This window comes from Coptis chinensis, chromosome 2, assembly GCF_015680905.1.
Source record: "Coptis chinensis isolate HL-2020 chromosome 2, ASM1568090v1, whole genome shotgun sequence".
Taxonomy (NCBI): Eukaryota; Viridiplantae; Streptophyta; class Magnoliopsida; order Ranunculales; family Ranunculaceae; genus Coptis; species Coptis chinensis.
In genome coordinates, this window is record NC_141457.1 from 103,336,937 (window position 1) to 103,361,012 (window position 24,076).

Here is a 24,076-nt window from a genome sequence, read left to right on the forward strand (position 1 = left end):
TAGAAGTGGAGACGAGATTTACGTGGTTTGGCGTTAGCCTAATCCACCAAGCAAAAGAGAAGAATTTTACTAATCAAGAGATAAACAAATAGAGTACAATCACTCACAAACGAATCCCGAAGAATTCACAAACTCTCTCTCACAAATTTTAGCCTTACAAATCCCACCAACTGGTCTTGTATTTATAGAGGTGGGTATCAAATTAGAATCCTATTTAGAATAGGAAACCAAAACCAAAACCAATATGAATTTGGTAACTGTGGGTAACCGTATACCAACAATTCTCCACCTCGGTGAAGATTTATCCAAATCTGAGCCGATCAACCGAATAGCAAATCCCCTCTTCAAAGCACAAATGTCCGAAGGACCAAACAAATAACAAAATGTCCCGAAGGACCAAACACGACTGTACCACATAGTGGCTGCCTACGTACCCTTATTAAAAGATCAAGCCGACCGTAGTTCACCAATGCCCTTAAGAGCCAAATCATCTCAAATGAAGGATATGAATCAAATTCAAACAATGTTGAAACTTGATTCCAGAAACCACTTTGGTTAACATATCGGTAGGTTCTCCTTGGTGTCTATCTTAGTGAGTAAGATATCACCCTCCTCTAAAATTTCTCGACAAAGTGAAAACGCACATCAATGTGTTTTTCAATGCGGGCATGATGAACTTGGTTCTTGGCCAAATATATAGCACTCATGCTATCCGCGGTGAATCTCGGTGACCACGCACAATATCCAAGTCATCTAACAAACCACGCAACCAAATAGCCTCTTTCATAGCCTCGGTCACGCCATATATTCTACGCCTTTGTTTGTCGTAGACAATGCAATCTAGAACGCAAAATAGACCTCCAACTTACCGGAGCACCAGCTAAAGTAAATACATACCCAGTAGTGGACCGACGCTTATCCAAATCACCTGCATAGTCAGAGTCCACATAACCCACACAAAGCTTACTAGTATCCCTCTCAAACATCAAACCAACATCTACAGTACCAAGAATGTACCGTAGAATCCATTTCACAGCTTGCCAATGTTTCTTCCCAGGGTTATGCATATATCTACTAACAACACTAACAGCTTGTGAAATGTCTGGCCTAGTACACACCATCGCATACATCAAACTACCAACAACACTTGCATATGGAACATGAGTCATGTACTCACGCTCCTCATTGGAACTCGGAGACATAGTAGCACTAAGTTTAAAATGAGGGGCAAGAGGTGTACTTACAGACTTAGTGTTCCCATCAATACCAAACTTCTGTAGTACCTTCTTCAAATATGTCCTTTTGAGACAAACAAACTATGCCTTTTGCTCTATCTATCTCTCTGAATCTCCATGCCAAGAATCTTCTTAGCTTCACCCAAGTCCTTCATCTCAAATTCGAGGGACAAAAGGCATTTTAAGCTTATCAATCTCGATCTTGCTTCTTGAGGCTATAAGCATGTCATCAACATACAAGAGCAAGTAGATGAAAGAACCATCATGTAGTTTTGCAAAAATAGACACAATGATCATAGTGACTTCTTGTGTACTTGAGCCCCTAGCATAAACCGATCAAACCGCTTGTACCCTTTGCACGGGAGGCTGTTTCAAACCATATAGCGATTTTTTCAGTTTACACACCAATTCCTCTTTGCTTGCAACTTTAAACCCACTTTGGGTGAGTCATATAGATCTCCTCTTCTAAATCACCATGTAAAAGCGGTTTTATATCGGTGGGCTAGCTCCAAATCATCTTGAGCTACCAAGGCCAAAGGATGCATTATGGAGGAGTGCTTTACAACCGGAGAAAACACCTCATTATAGTCAATCCCCTCCCCTCGGCGTAGCCTTTAGCTACCCATCTTGCCTTGTAACGTAACTTCATTACTTAGAGATCCTTCTTTCAATGCAAACACCCATTTTCCATGATCGCCTTCTTACCCTTAGGTAACTTTACAAGCACCCAGGTATCATTCTTATGAAGAGATTGCATCTCCTCATCCATAGCTGTCTTCCACCTTTCTGACTTGGAGCACTGAATTGCTCCATAATATGAGGAAGGAGCATCTTCATCAAGACTTTCAATAACAGGAAGTGCATAGGTAACGTAATCGTTTAGCCAATACAATGGGGGAACATTTCTCTTAGATTTACCATTTGCAATAGGCTCATGAACCGGAACCAAAGGACCAACATTCATATGCTCCTCTAATGGAGCCATATCCTCTGCATCATCATTTGTTCCATCACCTGTAATCACTATTTCTGTGTCTTCAAATGGAACATCAACTGACTGACTATCCATGGTTGCCAATCTACTAGATCTGAGAACTATCCGGACTAGGTGAAGGCGCATCAATCTCCACTGCTGCAATACCTCTTTTGGCCATACTCTCCACCTTTGAGAGTCGGTCAGACTTCAACATAGAAGCCTCATCAAATGTCACATCTCGCTTGCTTCAAAATGAATTTCTTATCTTTTCGGATCCCATAGCTTATAACCTTTAACTCCACTTTTCAGACCCACAAAGATAGCTTTCTTTTTGCTCTAGGATCCAACTTACCATCTTTGACATGAAAGTAAGCGGGACACCCAAACACACGAAGGGAATCATAATCCTGAGCAGGTTTACCAGACCAAACCTCCATAGGATTTTTACCTCCAATTACAGCCGAAGGCAACCTGTTAACAAGGTAGCATGCATAACTCACAGCCTCAGCCCAAAACGCTTTTCCCAATCCGGCATTGGACAACATACACCGCACTTTCTCCATTAGAGTACGGTTCATGCGGCTCGGCTACCCCATTACATTGCGGTACCTACCTTTTGTGAAGTGCCTCTCTATTCCCTCATTCTGACATACTTGCAAGAATGGATCACTCGTATATTCACCACCATTATCAGTTCGGAGTTTTTTTATCTTTACGCGGTCGAGTTTCAATCAACTTCTTCCACTTCACAAAGATATCTAGGACTTCATCCTTGTTTCTCATGGTATATACCCACAAACGCCTAGAGTAATCATCAACAAAGGTCACATAATAATGTTTGTTCCCTCCAAGAGATGCATTCCTAGAAGGACCCCAAACATCGAATGAACATAATCAAGGGTTCCACGCAGCGTCACGGTGGATAAGCGGTGCCAAACTTTACTTGTGCGCTTGCCCGAACACAATGCTCACAAAATCCAACTTACGGTCTTAGCACCTTTCAACAATCCTTGCTTTATTAACGTTTGCATGGACTTCTCACTGCATGTGCAAGGCAGCGATATGCCATAATCTGGTGGCCTCCTTAGCAACTGTCTCTCGAATGCTTTCGAGAATGACTACTTCTCCACTAAGCTGTACCACCCTTCAAATAGTACAAGTTATTCTGACGTATGCCTTTCATGATAACCATTGCTCCAGAAACTATCTTTAGAACACCACTGTCAATGACTACCTTGTAGCCCTTAGCTTCTAAAGTACCAACAGAGATAAGATTCTTCTTCAAAGCGGGAACATAGCGAACATCCTTGATTTCCTTAACCATTTCATCATACATCTTGAGACGAATATTACCCATCTCCATAATGCGACAGGGTTGATCATTCCCCATCAACACATCACCACTTTCAAGCTCCTTGAAACTTGTAAACCACTCCCTTATGGGACAAACATGATAGGTAGCACCCGTATCCAAAATCCAATGATTGGAATCAATGAAACAAATACTCGATGTAACAGGAAAAGAGAAATTTGAACTATCAGAATCATTACCTCCTTGAGCAATGTTGACATTATATTTTTTACGCTTTCGGTATCTTTACGCTTGTGTTTCAACTTCTTGCGCGGTCCTTCTTCCAATGTCCAACCTCATGACAAAAAGCACACTCATCACGGGCTAGATTTAAGCCCCTCGACTTGGAGCGAGATTTACTTCTTCCACCACTGAGTTTGGGCGGTCATTAGACCTCCCTCTTACCACAAAAGCAGTGCTTTCGTCGACTCTCTTGACTCCTTTTCATTGTTGTTCATCATATCCCAACTTGTCAACGCAGACGCACCTCGAGAATAGTTCAAAGCTTTCTTCCGAACATAATGGTGGTTTTATATGCCCATACTCTCCTCCTTGGGAAGAGATCTCAACAAATGGAAAGCTTTGTCTTCATCCTTTGTTTTTCTTCAATGTTCAACAAGTCGGTAAGTAACTTGTTAAACTTCGTTCATATCTTTGGGACAATGAAATACCTTCTTTCTTTCTCATATCATACAACTTTGATTTCATAAAGACACGACCTTCTATTGTCTTATCTAAGTACTTCTCTTCAAGGATTCACCGATTTCCTTGGCGAAGTCTCATTGAGAATAAGGTACTTCACATCCCTAGCCAAAACCGATCTTATGATACCACAAGCTTCGCCTATTTTTCTTAACCCAAACACTCTCCTCTATATCCGATGGTTTTCGTCTAACACATCATCCAAGTCTTGTTGGCATAGTGCATCTATAACTTCACAACGCCACATACTAAAATTGTTAGATCCATGAATTTCTCCACATCAATCCTTGCATGGTTAATATTCAAAGTCGTAGGAGGTGATTTCTCCTTAGACGTCGTAGAAGTAGTACCCGATGGAGGATCCGTCGCCATACTTTCTCAAACTTTCATATACCACAAAACAATCAATAAACCAACAAAAGAAGCCCTAGGTAGAACCTTGGCTCCGATACCAATTTGTTACGTAAACGAATGCGGAAGCGTGACAATTGGACAAAGAAGATTGAATGTAGTGATAGAAATCAATTAAAACACTTACCAATGCAAAGCGAATAACCAATAGAAGTGGAGACGAGATTTACGTGGTTTGGCGTTAGCCTAATCCACCAAGCAAAAGAGAAGAATTTTACTAATCAAGAGATAAACAAATAGAGTACAATCACTCACAAACGAATCCCGAAGAATTCACAAACTCTCTCTCACAAATTTTAGCCTTACAAATCCCACCAACTGGTCTTGTATTTATAGAGGTGGGTATCAAATTAGAATCCTATTTAGAATAGGAAACCAAAACCAAAACCAATATGAATTTGGTAACTGTGGGTAACCGTATACCAACAGTGGTCTCCCCTTGTTCGTCATCACCAACTATATTCCCTTGCGTAGCTTCCATCTTAGGTCAACTGAATCCAAGAAGAAATGGGGGGGTAGAAGGAATGATAGGGGTTAACAAAGGAGGTGATGGGATCAGACTTGTGGCTAGTTGGTATTCAGATCCAACCGGGGGGGCTGTAGAACTAATGTCTCCTCACCCGCTTTAAGAGACAAACAAACAAAACTATTTCCTCAACCCTAAAGAGATTAAATCACTACCCAACCAGATATGACAACTATATTCAATTTGAAATTTGAAATTGAAAAAAGGGGAAAGAAAGAGGGGAAAAGAGGATGCTTTTAGCGCAGGAGAGCTTCATCTTTGTCATGGTCAATTGTAACAACAATGCAATCCTCGGTCATACCTCTTTCTCTCCTTATTTCTAATTTTCTTGCAGCAAATGTTGAATCTCTTATCACCTTACCCCAATGTAATAACAGTTCCAAAGACTTTTCAGGTTTGGATATTCGATTATTGATCCCGGAAACAATAACTACATACAGCGGTTAGGTGTGACTTCCCTCCATATGGAAGGGATTTCATAGGCCATATACCAACGGGGATGGTTTTGCAATGGAAAGATTCCTACGGACTTGATAGGTATTTACAATAGTGGCGATATTTAATACAATATATGTACCTGCATTTTAGGTTTACATTGTAGTTGCACTCCAATTCAACTTTTTTCCGGTGAGATAGAAGTTGGATTGCAACAGAATGTGTGAAGTGTGAACCTATACTATGCTTGTTTGGTGTATCCGTCGTGGATCACCCTCCTTACTAATTGTCGGGACACCGATTTCTTTATTTTGGAAAGTGGTCCAATCCGGCATATAAGGGTACCATGGATTCATTATGTTCTTCTTTGTGGCGATATGGTACTCATTGTTGCCGCATTACTGCGCCTAGAATGGGAATGGCATATATATATATATATATATATATATATATATATATATATATATATATATATATATATATGTGGGTTATATATCAAGGACTCGAGATCTCTACAACCGGATCTGAGAGATCATTTACAGAATGATGTTATCTCGCCCGTTGATCGAATCCGAGATGTGTGTGTGCCTCGATATTTGTGTGTGTGCTCGAGATGTGTATGTTGTTACGTAAACGAATGCGGAAGCGTGACAATTGGACAAAGAAGATTGAATGTAGTGATAGAAATCGACAAAAAACAAATCAATTAAAACACTTACCAATGCAAAGCGAATAACCAATAGAAGTGGAGGCGAGATTTCGTGGTTTGGCGTTAGCCTAATCCACCAAGCAAAAAAAGAAGAATTTTACTAATCAAGAGATAAACAAATAGAGTACAATCACTCACAAACGAATCCCGAAGAATTCACAAACTCTCTCTCACAAATTTTAGCCTTACAAATCCCACCAACTGGTCTTGTATTTATAGAGGTGGGTATCAAATTAGAATCCTATTTAGAATAGGAAACCAAAACCAAAACCAATATGAATTTGGTAACTGTGGGTAACCGTATACCAACAATTCTCCACCTCGGTGAAGATTTATCCAAATCTGAGCCGATCAACCGAATAGCAAATCCCCTCTTCAAAGCACAAATGTCCGAAGGACCAAACAAATAACAAAATGTCCCGAAGGACCAAACACGACTGTACCACATAGTGGCTGCCTACGTACCCTTATTAAAGGATCAAGCCGACCGTAGTTCACCAATGCCCTTAAAAGCCAAATCATCTCAAATGAAGGATATGAATCAAATTCAAACAATGTTGAAACTTGATTCCATAAACCACTTTGGTTAACATATCAGCTGGGTTCTCCTTGGTGTCTATCTTAGTGAGTAAGATATCACCATCCTCTAAAATTTCTCTGACAAAGTGAAAAGCACATCAATATTGCTTAAATGCGGGCATGATGAACTTGGTTCTTGGCCAAATATATAGCACTCATGCTATCACAGTGAATCTCGAGCTGACCCTGCACAATACCCAAGTCATCTAACAAACCCTGCAACCAAATAGCCTCTTTCATAGCCTCAGTCACCGCCATATATTCTGCCTCTGTCGTAGACAATGCAACTGTAGACTGCAAAATAGACCTCCAACTTACCGAGCACCCGCTAAAGTAAATACATACCCAGTAGTGGACCGACGCTTATCCAAATCACCTGCATAGTCAGAGTCCACATAACCCACACAAAGCTTACTAGTATCCCTCTCAAACATCAAACCAACATCTACAGTACCAAGAATGTACCGTAGAATCCATTTCACAGCTTGCCAGTGTTTCTTCCCAGGGTTATGCATATATCTACTAACAACACTAACGACTTTGTGAAATGTCTGGCCTAGTACACACCATCGCATACATCAAACTACCAACAACACTTGCATATGGAACATGAGTCATGTACTCACGCTCCTCATTAGAACTCGGAGACATAGTAGCACTAAGTTTAAAATGAGGGGCAAGAGGTGTACTTACAGACTTAGTGTTCCCATCAATACCAAACTTCTGTAGTACCTTCTTCAAATATGTCTTTTGAGACAAACAAACTATGCCTTTTGCTCTATCTCTCTGAATCTCCATGCCAAGAATCTTCTTAGCTTCACCCAAGTCCTTCATCTCAAATTCGAGGACAAAAGGCTGTTTAAGCTTATCAATCTCGATCTTGCTTCTTGAGGCTATAAGCATATCATCAACATACAAGAGCAAGTAGATGAAAGAACCATCATGTAGTTTGTGAAAATAGACACAATGATCATAGTGACTTCTTGTGTACTTGAGCCCTAGCATAAACCGATCAAACCGGCTTGTACCCGCGCACGGGAGGCTGTTTCAAACCATATAGCGATTTTTCGGTTTACACACCAAATCCTCTTTGCTTGCAACTTTAAACCCACTTTGGGTGAGTCATATAGATCTCCTCTTCTAAATCACCATGTAAAAAGCGGTTTTACATCGAATGGGCTAGCTCCAAATCATCTTGAGCTACCAAGGCCAAAAGGATGCGTATGGAGGAGTGCTTTACAACTGGGAGAAAACACCTCATTATAGTCAATCCCTCCCTCCGCGCGTAGCCTTTAGCTACCCATCTTGCCTTGTATAGCGTAACTTCATTACTTAGAGATCCTTCTTTCAATGCAAACACCCATTTCCTTGATCGCCTTCTTACCCTTAGGTAACTTTACAAGCACCTGGGTATTATTCTTATGAAGAGATTGCATCTCCTCATCCATAGTTGTCTTCCACCTTCGACTTGGAGATAATGAATTGCTCCATAATATGAGGAAGGAACATCTTCATCAAGACTTTCAATAACAGGAAGTGCATAGGTAGCGTGTCGTTTAGCCAATACAATGGGGAACATTTCTCTTAGATTTACCGATTTGCAATAGGCTCATGAGCCGGAGCCAAAAGGACCAACATTCATATGCTCCTCTAATGGAGCCATATCCTCTGCATCATCATTTGTTCCATCACTGTAATCACTATTTACGTGTCTTCATTTGGAACATCAAGTGACCGACTACCCATGGTTGCCAATCTACTAGATCTGAGAACCATCCGGACTAGGTGAAGACGCATCAATCTCCACCACCGCTGCAATACCTCTTTGGCCATACTCTCCACTGGCGAGTCGCTAGACTTCAACATAAAAGCCTCATCAAATGTCACATCTCTGCTTTCAAAATGAATTTCTTATCTTTCGGATCCCATAGCTTATAACCTTTAACTCCACTTTTCGGACCCACAAAGATAGCTTTCTTTGCTCTAGGATCCAACTTACCATCTTTGACATGAAAGTAAGCGGGGACACCCAAACACACGAAGGGAATCATAATCTTGAGGGTTTACGGACCAAACCTCCATAGGAGTTTTACCTCCAATTGCACCCGAAGGCAACCTTGTTAACAAGGTAGCATGCATAACTTCGCGGCCTCGACCAAAAGCGCTTTGCCCAATCCAAAGATTGGACAACATACACCCGACTTTCTCCATTAGAGTACGGTTCAAATGCCTCGGCCTACCCCCATTACATTTGCGGTACCTTTTTCATGAAGTGCCTTTCTATTCCCTCATTCGACATACTTGCAAGAATGGATCACTCGTATATTCACCACCATTATCGGTTTGGAGTCTTTTTGATCTTTACGCGGTCGAGTTTCAATCAACTTCTTCCACTTCACAAAGATATCTAGGACTTCATCCTTGTTTCTCATGGTATATACCCACAAACGCCTAGAGTAATCATCAACAAAGGTCACATAATAATGTTTGTTCCCTCAAAGATGCATTCCTAGAAGGACCCCAAACATCGAATGAACATAATCAAAGGGTTCCACAGCGAGACGGTGGATAAGCGTGTAAACTTTACCCTTTGTGCGCTTGCCCCGAACACAATGCTCACAAAAATCCAACTTACGAGGTCTTAGCACCTTTCAACAATCCTTGCTTTATTAACGTTTGCATGGACTTCTCACCTGCATGTGCAAGGCGATATGCCATAATCTGGTGGCCCTCCTTAGCTGTCTCACGAATGCTTTCGATAATGGCTACTTCTCCATTAAGCGTACCACTCTTCAAATAGTACAAGTTATTCTGACGTATGCCTTTCATGATAACCATTGCTCCAGAAACTATCTTTAGAACACCACTGTCAATGACTACCTTGTAGCCCTTAGCTTCTAAAGTACCAACAGAGATAAGATTCTTCTTCAAAGCGGGAACATAGCGAACATCCTTGATTTCCTTAACCGTTTCATCATACATCTTGAGACGAATATTACCCATCCCCATAATGCGACAGGGTTGATCATTCCCCATCAACACATCACCACTTTCAAGCTCCTTGAAACTTGTAAACCACTCCCCTTATGGGACAAACATGATAGGTAGCACCGGTGATCCAAAATCCAATGATTGGAATCAATGAAACAAATACTTTCGATGTAGCAGGAAAAAGAAATTTGAACTATCGGAATCATTACCTCCTTGAGCAATGTTGACATTAGGGATTTTACGCTTTCGGTATCTTTCGCTTGTGTTTCAACTTCTTGCGGTCCTTCTTCCAATGTCCAACCTCATGACAAAAGCACACACTCATCACGGGCTAGATTTAGCCCTCTCGACTTGGAATGAGATTTACTTCTTCCACCAGAGTTTGGGCGGTCATTAGACCTCCCTCTTACCACAAAAAGCGATTGCTTTCGTCGACTCTCTTGACTCCTTTTCATTGTTGTTCATCATATCCCAACTTGTCGGCCAGACCGCACCTCGGGAATAGTTCAAAGCTTTCTTCCAACATAATGGTGGTTTTATATGCCCATACTCCTCCTCTTGGGAAGAGATCTCAACAAATGGAAAGCTTTGTCTTCATCCTTCGTTTTTCTTCTTCAATGTTCAACAAATTCGGTTAGTAACTTGTTAAACTCGTTCATATCTTTGGGACAATGAAATACCTTCTTTCTTTCTCATATCATACAACTTTGATTTCATAAAGACACGACGACCTTCTATTGTCTTATCTAAGTACTTCTCTTCAAGGATTCTCCAGATTTCCTTGGTAGAAGTCTCATTGAGAACAAGGTACTTCACATCCCTAGCCAAACACGATCTTATGATACCCACAAGCTTCGCCTATTTTTCTTAACCCAAACACTCTCCTCTATATCCGATGGTTTTCGTCTAACACATCATCCAAGTCTTGTTGGCATAGTGCATCTATAACTTCACAACGCCACATACTAAAATTGTTAGATCCATCGAATTTCTCCACATCAATCCTTGCATGGTTAATATTCAAAGTCGTAGGAGGTGATTTCTCCTTAGACGTAGAAGTAGTACCGATAGAGGATCCGTTAAGCCATACTTTCTCAAACTTTCATATACCACAAAACAATCAATAAACCAACAAAAGAAGCCCTAGGTAGAACCTTGGCTCGATACCAATTTGTTACGTAAAGCGAATGCGGGCGTGACAATTGGACAAAGAAGATTGAATGTAGTGATAGAAATCGACAAAAACAAATCAATTAAAACACTTACCAATGCAAAGCGAATAACCAATAGAAGTGGAGACGAGATTTACGTGGTTTGGCGTTAGCCTAATCCACCAAGCAAAAGAGAAGAATTTTACTAATCAAGAGATAAACAAATAGAGTACAATCACTCACAAACGAATTCCGAAGAATTCACAAACTCTCTCTCACAAATTTTAGCCTTACAAATCCCACCAACTGGTCTTGTATTTATAGAGGTGGGTATCAAATTAGAATCCTATTTAGAATAGGAAACCAAAACCAAAACCAATATGAATTTGGTAACTGTGGGTAACCGTATACCAACATATGTGCGCTGAGATACGAAATGTGTGTGTGTTGTACAGAGATCAATCTCTGTACCCGGTTATAGAGGAACCGGTCTCATATCTCAATGCGTTCCATACTCCTTGCATTCCAACTCATTTTTTGGTATAGTTTATCCAGCTGAAGATTTTTTGGTATAGTTTATCCAGCTGAAGATTTAGTTGCAAGATGAACTCCTTACGGGTGTAAGCTTTGGCTCAGGTGGTGCAGGATATGATGCGCTTACTTCAAAACTAGTGGCATTACGAAAATTTCGTTCTATAATCAGTTTTGCAGTATTTAATTTTACTTTTTCCTCAGTATTGAATCTAATTAAGTTGTTCCATTTGTTATACTGTGTAATAGAAGACAATAGGGTTACAACAACAATTAAGTATGTTCAGAGAGTTTATAGGTAAGCTAAAAGTCATTGCCGGAGAGGAAAGAACAGCAAACATCTTGAAGGACAGTTTGTACATATTGGTCGCAGGAAGCGATGACATTGCAAATACTTACTATAGCACATTAGTACCCCATTCAAGAAATCCGCTTTCGATATTCAGGCTTACACTGACCTTATGATAAATGGGGCTTCTGAGTTCCTTCAGGTGAATTCTATTTCTACACTGCTTTGCTGAATTGAAAGGAAAATTACATGTAATACGATGTCCACAGAGGCACAGACAAGCTTGTTCTTCTTTATTTTCGCTCACATTTTGACCCTTTTTTGTGTGGAAATAATGATAGGAACTATATCAATTAGACGCACGAAGGATTGGTGTATTTAATGCTCCTCCAGTAGGATGTGTGCCAGGACAAAGAACATTTAGAGGAGGTTTACAAAGAGACTGCAGAAATTGAAAATCAAGCAGCAATGATATTCAACTCCAAGCTGTCTCAGTTACTGGACAGACTCAGTACCACGTTTCATGGTGGAAACGCTGTATACGTAGATTTGTACACTCCTCTACTGGATATCATGAAGAACCCCAGTCGCCATGGTAATTATATATAAAATTAGGGGTATTTAGCTTTTGGGCCACATTATAAATGGGTAATATGCAGTTGGTCACCAATTGTTTGTTTATTAGCTATTGGGCCAAAATTGACGGTGATCCATCCATATTTTCTAAAATGGCACATTTACCCTTTCCGTGTATTGCGTGCGTGATTGAAATAAACGGCTAAGATCAAAGTTATTTTCAAATCAACAGCCACCATAACGTTTTATCCTAACCGTTTATTTGTGACACGCGTCCTAATCTCTCACTATTAGCGGGAAAAACACTAATTAACCGCCCAAAAACACTCACTTCTTTCAGACAAACACTCACTTCTTTCACTTACATCATTCTTTCAGACAACCTGTTTGTGTGCGAGGGTAGCAAACCTATTTCAGACAATCTGTTTTCAAACACTAAGAACCAACTTAACACATTTTCACACTTCATCAATGTCTAGATCAACTCATCAAACTCGTGATTTAAAACAAAGAGTTATAACATGTATAAACAAACTATCTGATCGTGACACTTACACTATAGCTATAACTGAACTTGAATCAATAGCTAAATCATTGAGTCATCATGACTCATATTCTATATACCTTAATAATATACTACATCGATCCATCTCGAAATCTCCAAAGACGTAAACAATGTGCACGTCTACTTGGTTTCATGTCCGAACTGCATGGGAATGACTTAGCCATTTGTCACGAAAATGCTTAGTAATATAATAAAAAAGGCTGCGTGATTCTCGATTCATCGGTTCGACCTGCATTGATCAATGCGGTTTCTAGTATGGTGTTACATATTTGAAAAGTTCCGTTTTTACGCTTTCTTGAAACCGTTGATGGAAGCGATATCGGTTGAACAAGAAGTGCATTCACAGATGGGTCGTTCTTTATGTCTTGCTAAAGCTATTGATAGTTGTAGTGATCCGGGTGTTGTTCGGTTGGAGATGTGTGATGAAGTTGATGAAGTTGTTAAGGAATGAGAGTTTTAAAGGGAAGGCTGGTTTGTTGACTTTGGTTGGAAGTGTTGTTGGGAAGGGAGGAGTTTTGAGTCGGAGTTTGTTGGGGAATTTGATTCCTTGCTTGGTTGAGTTTTTTGGGCAAAGTTGATGATTGGGCATCTAGGAAGACGGCGGCCGAGGCACTAGAGAGAGTGGTCGTTGTTGAGAGAGATCTAGTTTGGAGTTTAAGTCGTCGGTGTCTATTGAGTTTTGAATCAAGGAGATTTGATAAGGTAATTATGAATCGTGGAAAAATAAGATTTTTTTGGTTTTTTTGAAATTTTAGTGATGAATTTGTTGAATTTTGGTGTAATTGTAGGTGAAATTTGTTAGGGGAGACTATGAAAATTATAGGGAGTGGAAGAAGACGACTTCTAAGTTCTAATTGGCTATATTGATTAGGGCCATTGGATCAACCCCATCTTAATTTTACCGCTTTTTGTTTGATTTCAAATTTCACATCATAGACACGCGTCGCGAGGGTGTTTTAGGCATTACAAAAAATCAGTTTTTCAGACTAACAGTTCAGTCACGGTCAACGCAAAGTCAACGCAGTCAACCGTCAATTTTGGCCCAATAGCTAATAAACGAACAATTGGTGACCAACTGCATATTACCCATTTATAATGTGGCCCAAAAGCTAAATAGCCCATAAAATTATTCCGACTTCATTGCCTATAAGTATGCTTGTTGGATTATAGTATTATAGTCATAGACTAATTCCGCGAGAGCGTGTTTAGCCCTGACCAGTGCTTCTGTTCCCTTGTCGGAATGGAATTATTAGTAGGGTTAACAACCACTTGAGCTCCCCCAACTGCCTCGAATGGACCTCGTTCTGGGGCATGAATAACTACGATGTTGGTCTTGGCTTGGTCTGAGTATAGTAGTATACTCAACGAGTTATTGGGACTAACTTAACATAAGCACTATGTTGTCATTTACGTTTTGCTTCATTTAAAGCTCGGGATGGAGCCTTCTCTACAGGATTTTGTCGATTTAGCTTGTTTGTTCATGTATGTCTGTGTTTTTGTTAGGATTCGAAGTGGGGGACAGAGGATGCTGCGGTACAGAGACATTAGAGCTTGGAATATTGTGCAATAAATTGAACCCATTAACATGCCAAGATGCCTCCAGTTAGGTGTTCTGGGACAGCTATCATCACCCCACGGCCCACACAAAAAGCCCATGAGACACTCGTCCATCCCATATTCCCATCCTACAAAAATATGCGAAACGTTAATTCTCTAATTAAAATCATTGGTACAGGTCAGAGAATTCTTGGCTTCTTGGGTGCCATCACTGGTGTTCGAAAAGCAGCTATTACCGGTTTCTAGCTTTAGATTAATTTTCATTTTAACTCTTTGTACTCCTATTTGTTGTATCGCAAGAAAATTCTTGTGGCAAGGCGACCATTGTGCCAGTAAAAATTAGTATTCCACTCTTTCAATTCCTTTGTTTTTTTTGAATTATTTTAAATCATTATTTTCATTCTTATGAACCCCATGCCTCATTTGATTCTTGGAACAAGATTCCTTTTCTATTTATTTCTTCATATATATAAGTATATAACAGACTTTCAGAAAGTGGTGATTTTAACATTTCCTGGCAAAACAGACAAAAGCTAGAAGCAAATAATTTATTTAAGCAAGCAAGCTCTCTTTGATTACAGATTTCCAAACAAAAGACACACCCAGCACACACCAAACATACATGAACAGCACAAGTTTCTAAATCCCAAGTACCAAACTCCCTGAAAATTGCCTTAAGCGGGCACTGAAAGGTATTTACTTCCTAGAAGGAACAAAGGTAACTAATTCCTTGGAACGATCCCAAGGCTTAACCACAACAACAGCATCAAATGAATTGGCTAGCCCATTCTCTTCCACAACAATCTTTAAATAGTATTTAATCCCTGATACAACTTGCTTTTGAGCCTCTATCACTTCTGCAAACACAACCCCACCATCGCTTCCTTTCTTTCTATTATACTCCTCAACCGAAAATTTCCCAAGTTGTTGAACTTCTTCGTTATTTTTCACATGTTTGATTTCTTTCCAACCTCCAACCTTTCTTCCTCCATACGCATGATTTTCAAGAACAGAAGAACAAGTTGACACAAAAAGTAAAGTAAACACTAAGAGAGTGAAGAGACCTATTGCTCTTGCCATTAACAAGTGACAGAAATGGAGAAGAGTGAAGTGAAAAAGTATGAAGTATTCGATGGAATAGGTGGGAGTATAAATAGATGGTATTGATTATTATTTTCTGCATGCGGACACGTATATTGGCGAGCACCTAACGCTATGCCGCGTATAATGCAATGGGATAAAGACTACAAAGAGAGCCCTGTCTTTTGTGCTTTAGTTTGTTGAAAAGTATTTCATTTTAATTTGTCTTGTCTGACAAATTCAAAAAAATGATGTATTGGTTGGTTTTAATGATTCAGTATCAAGAGACGAAATTGTTGGACATTTTATGAGCAGGAAAAATAATAAAGCTGTACTCTATCTCCATTCCACCCAAAAAACAGTATTTTGAGAACGGAGAGTTAATTTTGGTGTCCAATAGTTCGGACCATTCTACACTACTTTGACCAGCACGGAATTAAAAAAAACAAAAAGTGCATTCTATGTCACTTCAAATAGCGCGGTATGAAATTGAAAAATGCATTCCATGCCACTTCAAGTGGCGCCGTTTGGGTTTTTACAAATCACATCATTCCAATTCGCGTGGAATGCACTCTCTATTTCTCAATATTACTCTTTATATATGGGGAGTATTATGAAAATAAGCGGCAAATTCCACCGCCACTCCCTCCACTTTTGAGAAAATGGGGAGTCATTGCACCCAACCTAAAGAAGTCTGAACTCTGAACTCTGAACTCGAAGACCCTTTTTTTTTTCGGTAAATTAACTTATATATATCTTTAATTGTCCCCTTTGAGCCAACGATTTTATTTTGTAGAAAACCAACATAATAACATTAAAATTCGATGCTCCAGAATTTTATTTCAATTTCGAATTTTTGTAGAGACAACACAATAACAAAAAAAAATTAGAAAAAAAAAATGTAAATGTAAATATACTAACACATCAAGAACATGAAGCCATTGATTTTAGGAATGGGACAATATAAAAGAGCAAACGCTCTACACTTTTCGGATATATCAATTATCAAGGAGATTTTCTTATCCCAAAATTTCCATATGGAAGGAAAATGGAGCAGTTCAAAAGAAATTCTAGTTTCTTAACCCTTTGGTGTCTTTTGCAAGAACTGAAAAAATTGTATAAAAAAGATAGACGAGAGAGAAATAAAGAGTAAGAAGGGGTGAGATGGTGGAGTGGTGGTGCAAGTACTTGAGTTAAAGGTGGCGGTGTGGGGTGGAGAAGATGGAAGGAATTCTTTTCTTGTGTTTACTTTAATAAATATATACACATATACAAATTAAGTTGTTCAACCATTGTCCTCTCTAATTAGGGGTAGAATGGTCCTACCATTTAAAGGGCAGGACACTAGCAATTCTCCCAAACAACCCTAACTATTTTGCAAACACCATATATCCAGACCTGCACCTACCCAAAGACTTTTCAACAGAGGCCATTATCATTTGCAAGTTCAATGCCATAGGACGTCGAGACGGTCGAGTACACTGGGTTAACTCATTTACATTCTTGTTCAACGGAAATCCACTTTACCAAAAAAAAATATTGGAAAGCCACAGCTTGAAATCTACTTTGGGGTAATGTGATATGGGCATTTCAGGAGAAAAACAAATTGAAAGAAAACTTGAATTGATACAAAGCAGTTTATGTTGGGGTTTATACAAATACCAATCGATTCCCCCACTACACAGATAATTTGTATTTGAACACAATTCAATTCCAGACAAATTCTAAATATCAACTACAATATATACTAACATGCATAACTCGCTAAACAACTATTAACAACAGATAATAATGTAAAGCAGAATTAAACGCATACCACAACACAAAGATATACCGTGGTTCGGCAAATGATGCCTACTTCTACAAGAGCTCGTCTTTATATAAAGTGGGAAGGAAGATTACAATATCTCCTTTCAGTTTCTCACCTTACTAGATCACTCTTATTTCTTTACATGGTTGTATCTCTGTAAATGTTATCTTTCAATCTTGATAGCTTTCAAGATTGAGTTTTCTCTGACTTTTGTGCTGCCTCTAGTGTGTTTTCTGGGTGTTAGGTTTTGCCCAAAACTCTAACTCTTATTGGAAACTTCATGATCCCAATTTCTTTCCGGAAAATAGACTTGGGGCTGAATTGGCGCAAGGGCAAGCACAAGTCGGCGCTGGGTCGACCTGAAAGTCTTGGAAGTCTTTACGGCGAAGGCGGCTGGTGGCGCTTTGGTCAAGGCCAATCTGGGAGCGGGTCGCGCTCTGACATTTCCACGCAGAATGAAATCCTTTCCTCCTCATGTGAGGGATAAAGCCAACAATCTCCCCCTCCCGAATAGTGAGGGGGGTTCCTCCATGCAATTTATAAATCAACAGGAGGAGTGTGCTGCCATTCCGGCAATAGCACAACAAACAACAAACATCAAACTTACCTTTCGGTAAGACTTTGGTCATCATATCCGACCCGTTCTTGTCGGTATGGATCTTCTCGATACACAAATGCTTGTCTTCGAGTACTTCTCTAATCCAATGATAACGCACGTGTATGTGCTTGGATCTAGAATGAAAACTCGGATTCTTGCTCAAATGGATGGCGCTCTGACTGTCACATAGAACTACAAACTGTTTCCGCTTTAGCCCTAGTTTGTCGAAGAACCTCTTCATCCATAACAACCCTTTGCAACACTCAGTGGCTGCAATATACTCGGTTTCTGTAGTGGAGAGGAAAACACACTTTTGCAATTTTGATTGCCAAGAAACTGCTCCCCCTGCAAAAGTAACCAGATAACCGGAGGTGGACTTCATCGAGTCAACATCACCTGCCATGTTTGCATCAATGTAGCCTTCAAGTAAAAGCTTACTTCCACCAAAGCACAAACACGATTTGGAAGTGCCTTTGAGATATCTCAATATCCACTTAACACCTTCCCAATGCTCTTTCCCCAGATTTGATAGAAATCGGCTTACAACGCCCACGGCGAAAGCTATATCCGGTCTTGTATACACCATTGCGTACATCAAGCTGCCCACTGTGGATGCATAAGGAATCTTTTCCATCTGACTCTGCTCATGCTCACCCTTTGGACACATCTCTTTGGTCATGCGGAACTGGCCACCAAACGGACAACTGACTGGCTTCACTTGATCCATGTTGAATCTCTTCAACACCTTCTCAATGTAGCTTTCTTGAGAAAGCCACAACTTTCCACTCTTTCGTCCACGAGTGATGAAAGATCCCAAGTATCTGCTTTGCTTTACCCAAATCCTTCATCTCAAATGTCTTACTCAAGTCTTTCTTCAGTTTGGATATCTTGTTGATGTTTGAGCCAACTATTAACATATCATCCACATACAGCAATAGCACTATGAAATCCCCATCTGGAAATCTCTGAACAAACACACAATGATCGGAAGCAGACTTCTTGTATTTTTGCTTCGCCATAAAGGAATCAAACTTTATGTACCACTGTCTCGGTATTTGCTTCAACCCATACAAGCTCTCACTACAAGAAAATCGATTTTTCCCCACGGATTCCCGGTATTTTTAGCCACGGTCATAAACCCTTGCATAGTTTCCTACGAATTTTGACCGTAGCAAATACATTTTTCTCGTTTCGTGCCTTTGATACCTTTAGCCACGGTTTATCTCTTTAATTGGGCTGTGGGTAGAGCTACGGCCAAAACTGTCGGGTACAATTTTTTTTAACTATTACACACCTTTCACGCGTTTCGACCGTGGGCTTAGAATTTGAAAAGTTTGGCGGGCTGACCACTTGCTTCCCTCCCCCGCCAACAGTTCTAAAAAGAAAAGAAAAAACGGTTGTTCCTTCTTCTCTCATCTCCCACCGAACGGTTAAAACACTTCATCCCCCACCGCCACTCAACCCTATTTTTCTTTTCTGTTCCTTCTTCTCTCATCTCAAGAAGGTATTTGGTCTAATCGAAGTCAACTGACTCACATGGAATACGGGCTGAGTTTGAACCGAGCTGGTCGCTTGAGTCTATAGGCTACCTTTCCTATCTGCTTCTCTACAAGGTCTAGTCTACTTTCTTCTTCCTTCAGACCGGGCCAAGCCTGTGGGTTTCAAGCACCGATTTTTTTTTCAAGCACTGATTTTTTTTTCAAGCACCGATTTTTTTTTGCCAAAACTGGAGAACTAATTTTTCAATTTAAATTTTTTTAGGATTTACTAAGTGGGAAAGGGATTACAAGCTTCGTTTCTCTTCTCCGAACGCGATTCCTCCATTACAAATTGAAGGTGACTTATTATGCTATTAAACATTGATTTTTTATTTGATTTTTTTTTTTCGTTTTTAATCTAATATTAGATGTTGTTGTTATCAAAGTAGTATTCATTCCCTATTCTATCTGTCTCTCTAAATTTATATTAACTGATCGCCATGTCATGTTTCTGTAACCATTTTTTTTAGGGGTTTATATCTTTTGTTGGGTTTTATTTTATGAATCTGTTTTTACTGTTTTTACTTTGTATTGAAATCATGACTTGTTTTGGATTGTGTGTTTCTTTTCTTTTTATTATTCTGTGCGTGATTACGTATGCTATTTCTGAAATGTTAAACTCTTGGTAATTGGACACGCTACTTGAAAGGGATGTTTTAATCAAGACCTAATCTATCTCTCGACCAAACGCCTCAGATTGTTCGATTGTCCTCAAAGTGCAACCTTTATTCAAGGTAAAGAATTTCTATTTATGTTTTGTATTTATGTAATACCAAATTCCTTGTATAGAACTGCTTGTAGTGCTTGTTGTTGGAACATTAGAGCTACCAACCATCCCCCCTATAGAACCGCCGTGTCAATTTAAAAATGGTTTTTGTAATTTTAGGGGACAAGTCTCGATACATTCACTTATGATATAATGTTCTGATTGTCTATAAATTTGTGAGATAGCCTATGGATTTTAGAAGGTCGAATTGGAGATATTGGTGATTAGTCATTACTAGTCACTTTACTTGCTTTTTAAAGTTTGATTAATTTTACTAGTCTGGACAGTTGTTATGAATATTTGATTTGTTTGACTAGTCTAGAGTCTGGGCATGTGCTATGAGTTAATCTTTAGTTGATTAGTTTTCTTCGGTCGGACATGTCCATGAAATAATCTCTAGTTGATTAGTTTCACTTGTGGAAGTTTGAAATTTGTAGCTAGAATAGCTCATGAAATCGGGCGCCATTTGCACATTCATTAGATTCATTTGTGCGACGATTCTTCTAGGCATTTTGGTATTGTGTATCTGAACAAGATTGGATTAATGTGGTATATATGCATGGTGATATATTATTATGTCTAACATTTTTGAATGTTGTGTGTATCTTTTATTTATTCCTAGATACACCATGGAGGGTTCTACTCCAATCGATAGAAGTTGGATTGAATTAGATCACCATGACTAACGCTTTCTAAAAAGGGTGTTGATGAGTTTCTAGAGTTTGCAAAAAAATACCATCATAATAAGGTAATCGATACCGTGCGTCTGTCGTCATATGTAGAAATGGGGAAGGCATTGACATACCTAAACCGTGAAATTTCATGTTTATAAATGGAGGTTTGATCCAACATATTTACGTTGGATTTTTCATGGTGAAAAAAGACAAGATGCACATGTAGTGTCCAATATGAATTCTAATGTGTTTGAGAATATGAATGATGCATTTGCCCTTTGTGGTAGAAGAATTTGGTGGTGAAGACTTGGATACATTTCTTGGGGGTTTGGGAAGTGGTCTTTGAAGAGGGACTAGTCGATGATGATGAAAGCGAGCCATTGGTGTCGGATAAATTTTTTGAAGAGGCCACAAGTGCTTTATACCCTGACTGTAAAGACTTCACTGTCTTGAAGTTTGTAATTAAGCTATTCCGAATTAAGGTCAAGCGTGGGTGGTCTGACATAGGTTTCACAGAGTTGCTTCAGTTATTTAAAGTTGTACTACCGCATGGTAATAAGATCCCGAAAGATACATATCGAGCAGAAAAGTTTGTTAAGGATTTGGGACTGAATTACCGTAAGATTGATGCTTGCCGAATGGTGCATCTTGTATTGGGGAGATAACGAATTCACGGAACAATGTCCTACTTGTAACTCATTCGGATACAAGTTTGCAACAATTCAAGACAAAAAAAAACGTGTTAGGCAAGCCGCAAAGCAATTGCGGTACTTTCCTATAGCGAGATAGGTTGAAGAGAATGTACGGTGTTGATTGGGTAGCAAAAGCAATGTGTTGGCACTCTACAAACCCGATTGAAGGGTGGTGAGTTGGGTCACCCGGTTGACTCCTCATCTTGGAAACATATTGATAAAAAACATACCCAAGTTTCTCGTCGAGCCTCGTAACGTTCGATTGGGTCTTTTCGATGGGTTCAATCCGTTTGGAATGCAAAGCACTTCGCATAGTTCATGGCGGTAATGTGTGTCACATACAACCTCCCCTTGGCTGTGTATGAAACCGCAATTCACTATGCTTGCATTGCTTATTGAGGGTCCAAAACAGCTGGAAAAGATATTGATGTTTACTTGCAGCCATTGGTTGCCGAAGGCGATCTTTGTGGGATACCGAGTGTTAGTTAAAGATGCTAATAAAGGGAGATGTGTTCACCATCGTGCGGTGTTATTGTGGACAATTCATGACCTCCCTGCATATGGAAACATCTACGGTTGTAGGACTAGGGGAGATTTGCTTGCCCCCTTGTGGTCCTAATACTTCCACTTTGAGACTTCGTTCATGGGAGGAAAAATGTTTATCTTGACACGGTAGGCATTTCTAGGGCAATCGGATCCAAGCAGATTTGATGTGAGAGAATCGACTTTCAACAAGACAAAAGAAGAACATCGGGCACCACCGCGGGCATTGTGCGGTAAGAAGGTTAAAGAGCTGACCGAGCATCTTAAAGTGAAATGGGGAAAACGAAAGAAAGGGAAGGGTGGTGATTCTGAGGAGGAATATGATACCAGTGACTCTTGTTTCTACAAGCAGTCAATATTTTTGAAGGAGCTAGACTATGTGGAGGAGCTTCCCATCTTTCATAACCTTGATGTAATGCACATTGAGAAGAACGCGAAAATACTTCTTTCTATGATGTTGGACCAAGTAAAACCAAAGATGACATTAATGCACGCAAAGACTTGGAGCTCTTAAGGATTAAAAAGAAGTATTGGTTGACTGAAAATGCTCGTAAGAAGAAACGTGGGGTTTTGTGTCTGTTACCTGAGGAGAAGAAGTTGTTTTTTACTACTTTAAGGAATATGCGTGTTCCGGTTGGTTTTAGTAGTAATTGGAGGATTATCGCCAATGAGGGATCGTCTATGGAGCTGAAAGGGATGAAATCTCATGATTATCACATTTTAATGCAACATTTGCTCCCGGTATTAATCCAACATGCGTATAAAGATAGGAAAGAGGCTCGAAATGTTCTACTAAGTTTTTGTACCTTTTTCCGTGCTCTATGCTCGAGGAGAATTGATGTTGAGTCACTTGACTATACTTGAGATGGGTATGGTGCGAACCTTATGTGAGCTTGAGAAAATGTGCCCCCTTCATTGTTTGTCATAATGATGCATCCGCCTATTCATTTGGCATATGAGGCCCGTGTTTTGGGACCCGTGTTCTACCGGTGGATGTATGTTTTCGAAAGGTACAATAATTTTTATTTTTTATAAATAGTTAGAATTTATTTTACAGAATCTTCCTAATTCATTTTAGCACTCGAAGGTTAATGAAAACCTACAAGGACTCGGGTCACTTAACAAAGCACGCCCAAGCGAGGTTGCATTGCGCAGAGAGATATTTGAAGGAGGAAACAATGACATCTTGTGGAGGATATGAAGGAGGGGGTGGCATCCTTCAAAAACTAGATGAAGATCTTGAGAGGTTCTACGGTAACAATACCTCCGTGTTCGATTCTTAGTGTTAGTGAGGAAGGCGAAGTTGGTCCTCTTGGTCCTCAAAACGCGTTATCTTCTAGAAGGTGTTGAGTGGGAACAAGCACGACAATGGATATTGAAAAGCCACCCCAAGTATGATATGTGAAAAAAATGCATTATTTTTCGGTGTTGTTACATTGTGGATGTGCTTTTCAATTCCATATTTTATTTTTGTATTGTATGTGTTTTACATGAGAAATTTGCTCACTTTAGGGAGTACGATAGCTTCCTCGAAACATGTAGGACCATGGGGAGAAGGGCGAGGGCAGTACAAAGTACCGAAAAGACGAAGTTCATGCCATGGTTAAGGAGACAACTTGACTCAAACCCGAAAAGATGATGAGCTCATACAAATAGCAAGGGGACCAACACGAGAGGCAGAACTTATGATAAGTACACAGTGAATGGGTTTTATTTGTCACCAAGGATTCTGCGAGATGACTAAACGAAATCGAGCAGTGGAGTTTCTACCAAGTGCCCAACTACCTTTTC

General features: G+C 39.7%; 1 protein-coding gene and 1 pseudogene across 1 annotated transcript; one reads left to right on the plus strand and one right to left on the minus strand.

Moving 5' to 3' along the window:
* Positions 1–14,830, plus strand: part of LOC147519874 (GDSL esterase/lipase EXL3-like) — a 36,907-nt pseudogene extending 22,077 nt beyond the window's left edge.
* A 283-nt stretch (positions 14,831–15,113) lies between these two features.
* LOC147519876 (cysteine proteinase inhibitor B-like) lies at positions 15,114–15,719 on the minus strand. Its single transcript, XM_086594892.1, has one exon. It carries the CDS (start codon positions 15,662–15,664, stop codon positions 15,281–15,283), a length of 384 nt encoding a protein of 127 aa, XP_086451018.1. The 5' UTR covers positions 15,665–15,719; the 3' UTR covers positions 15,114–15,280.
* Between the last annotated feature and the right edge of the window lie 8,357 nt (positions 15,720–24,076).

Excerpts from the sequence above, each read along its gene's own strand:
- LOC147519876 (XM_086594892.1), bottom strand. The coding sequence starts at position 15,664 with ATGGCAAGAGCAATAGGTCTCTTCACTCTCTTAGTGTTTACTTTACTT.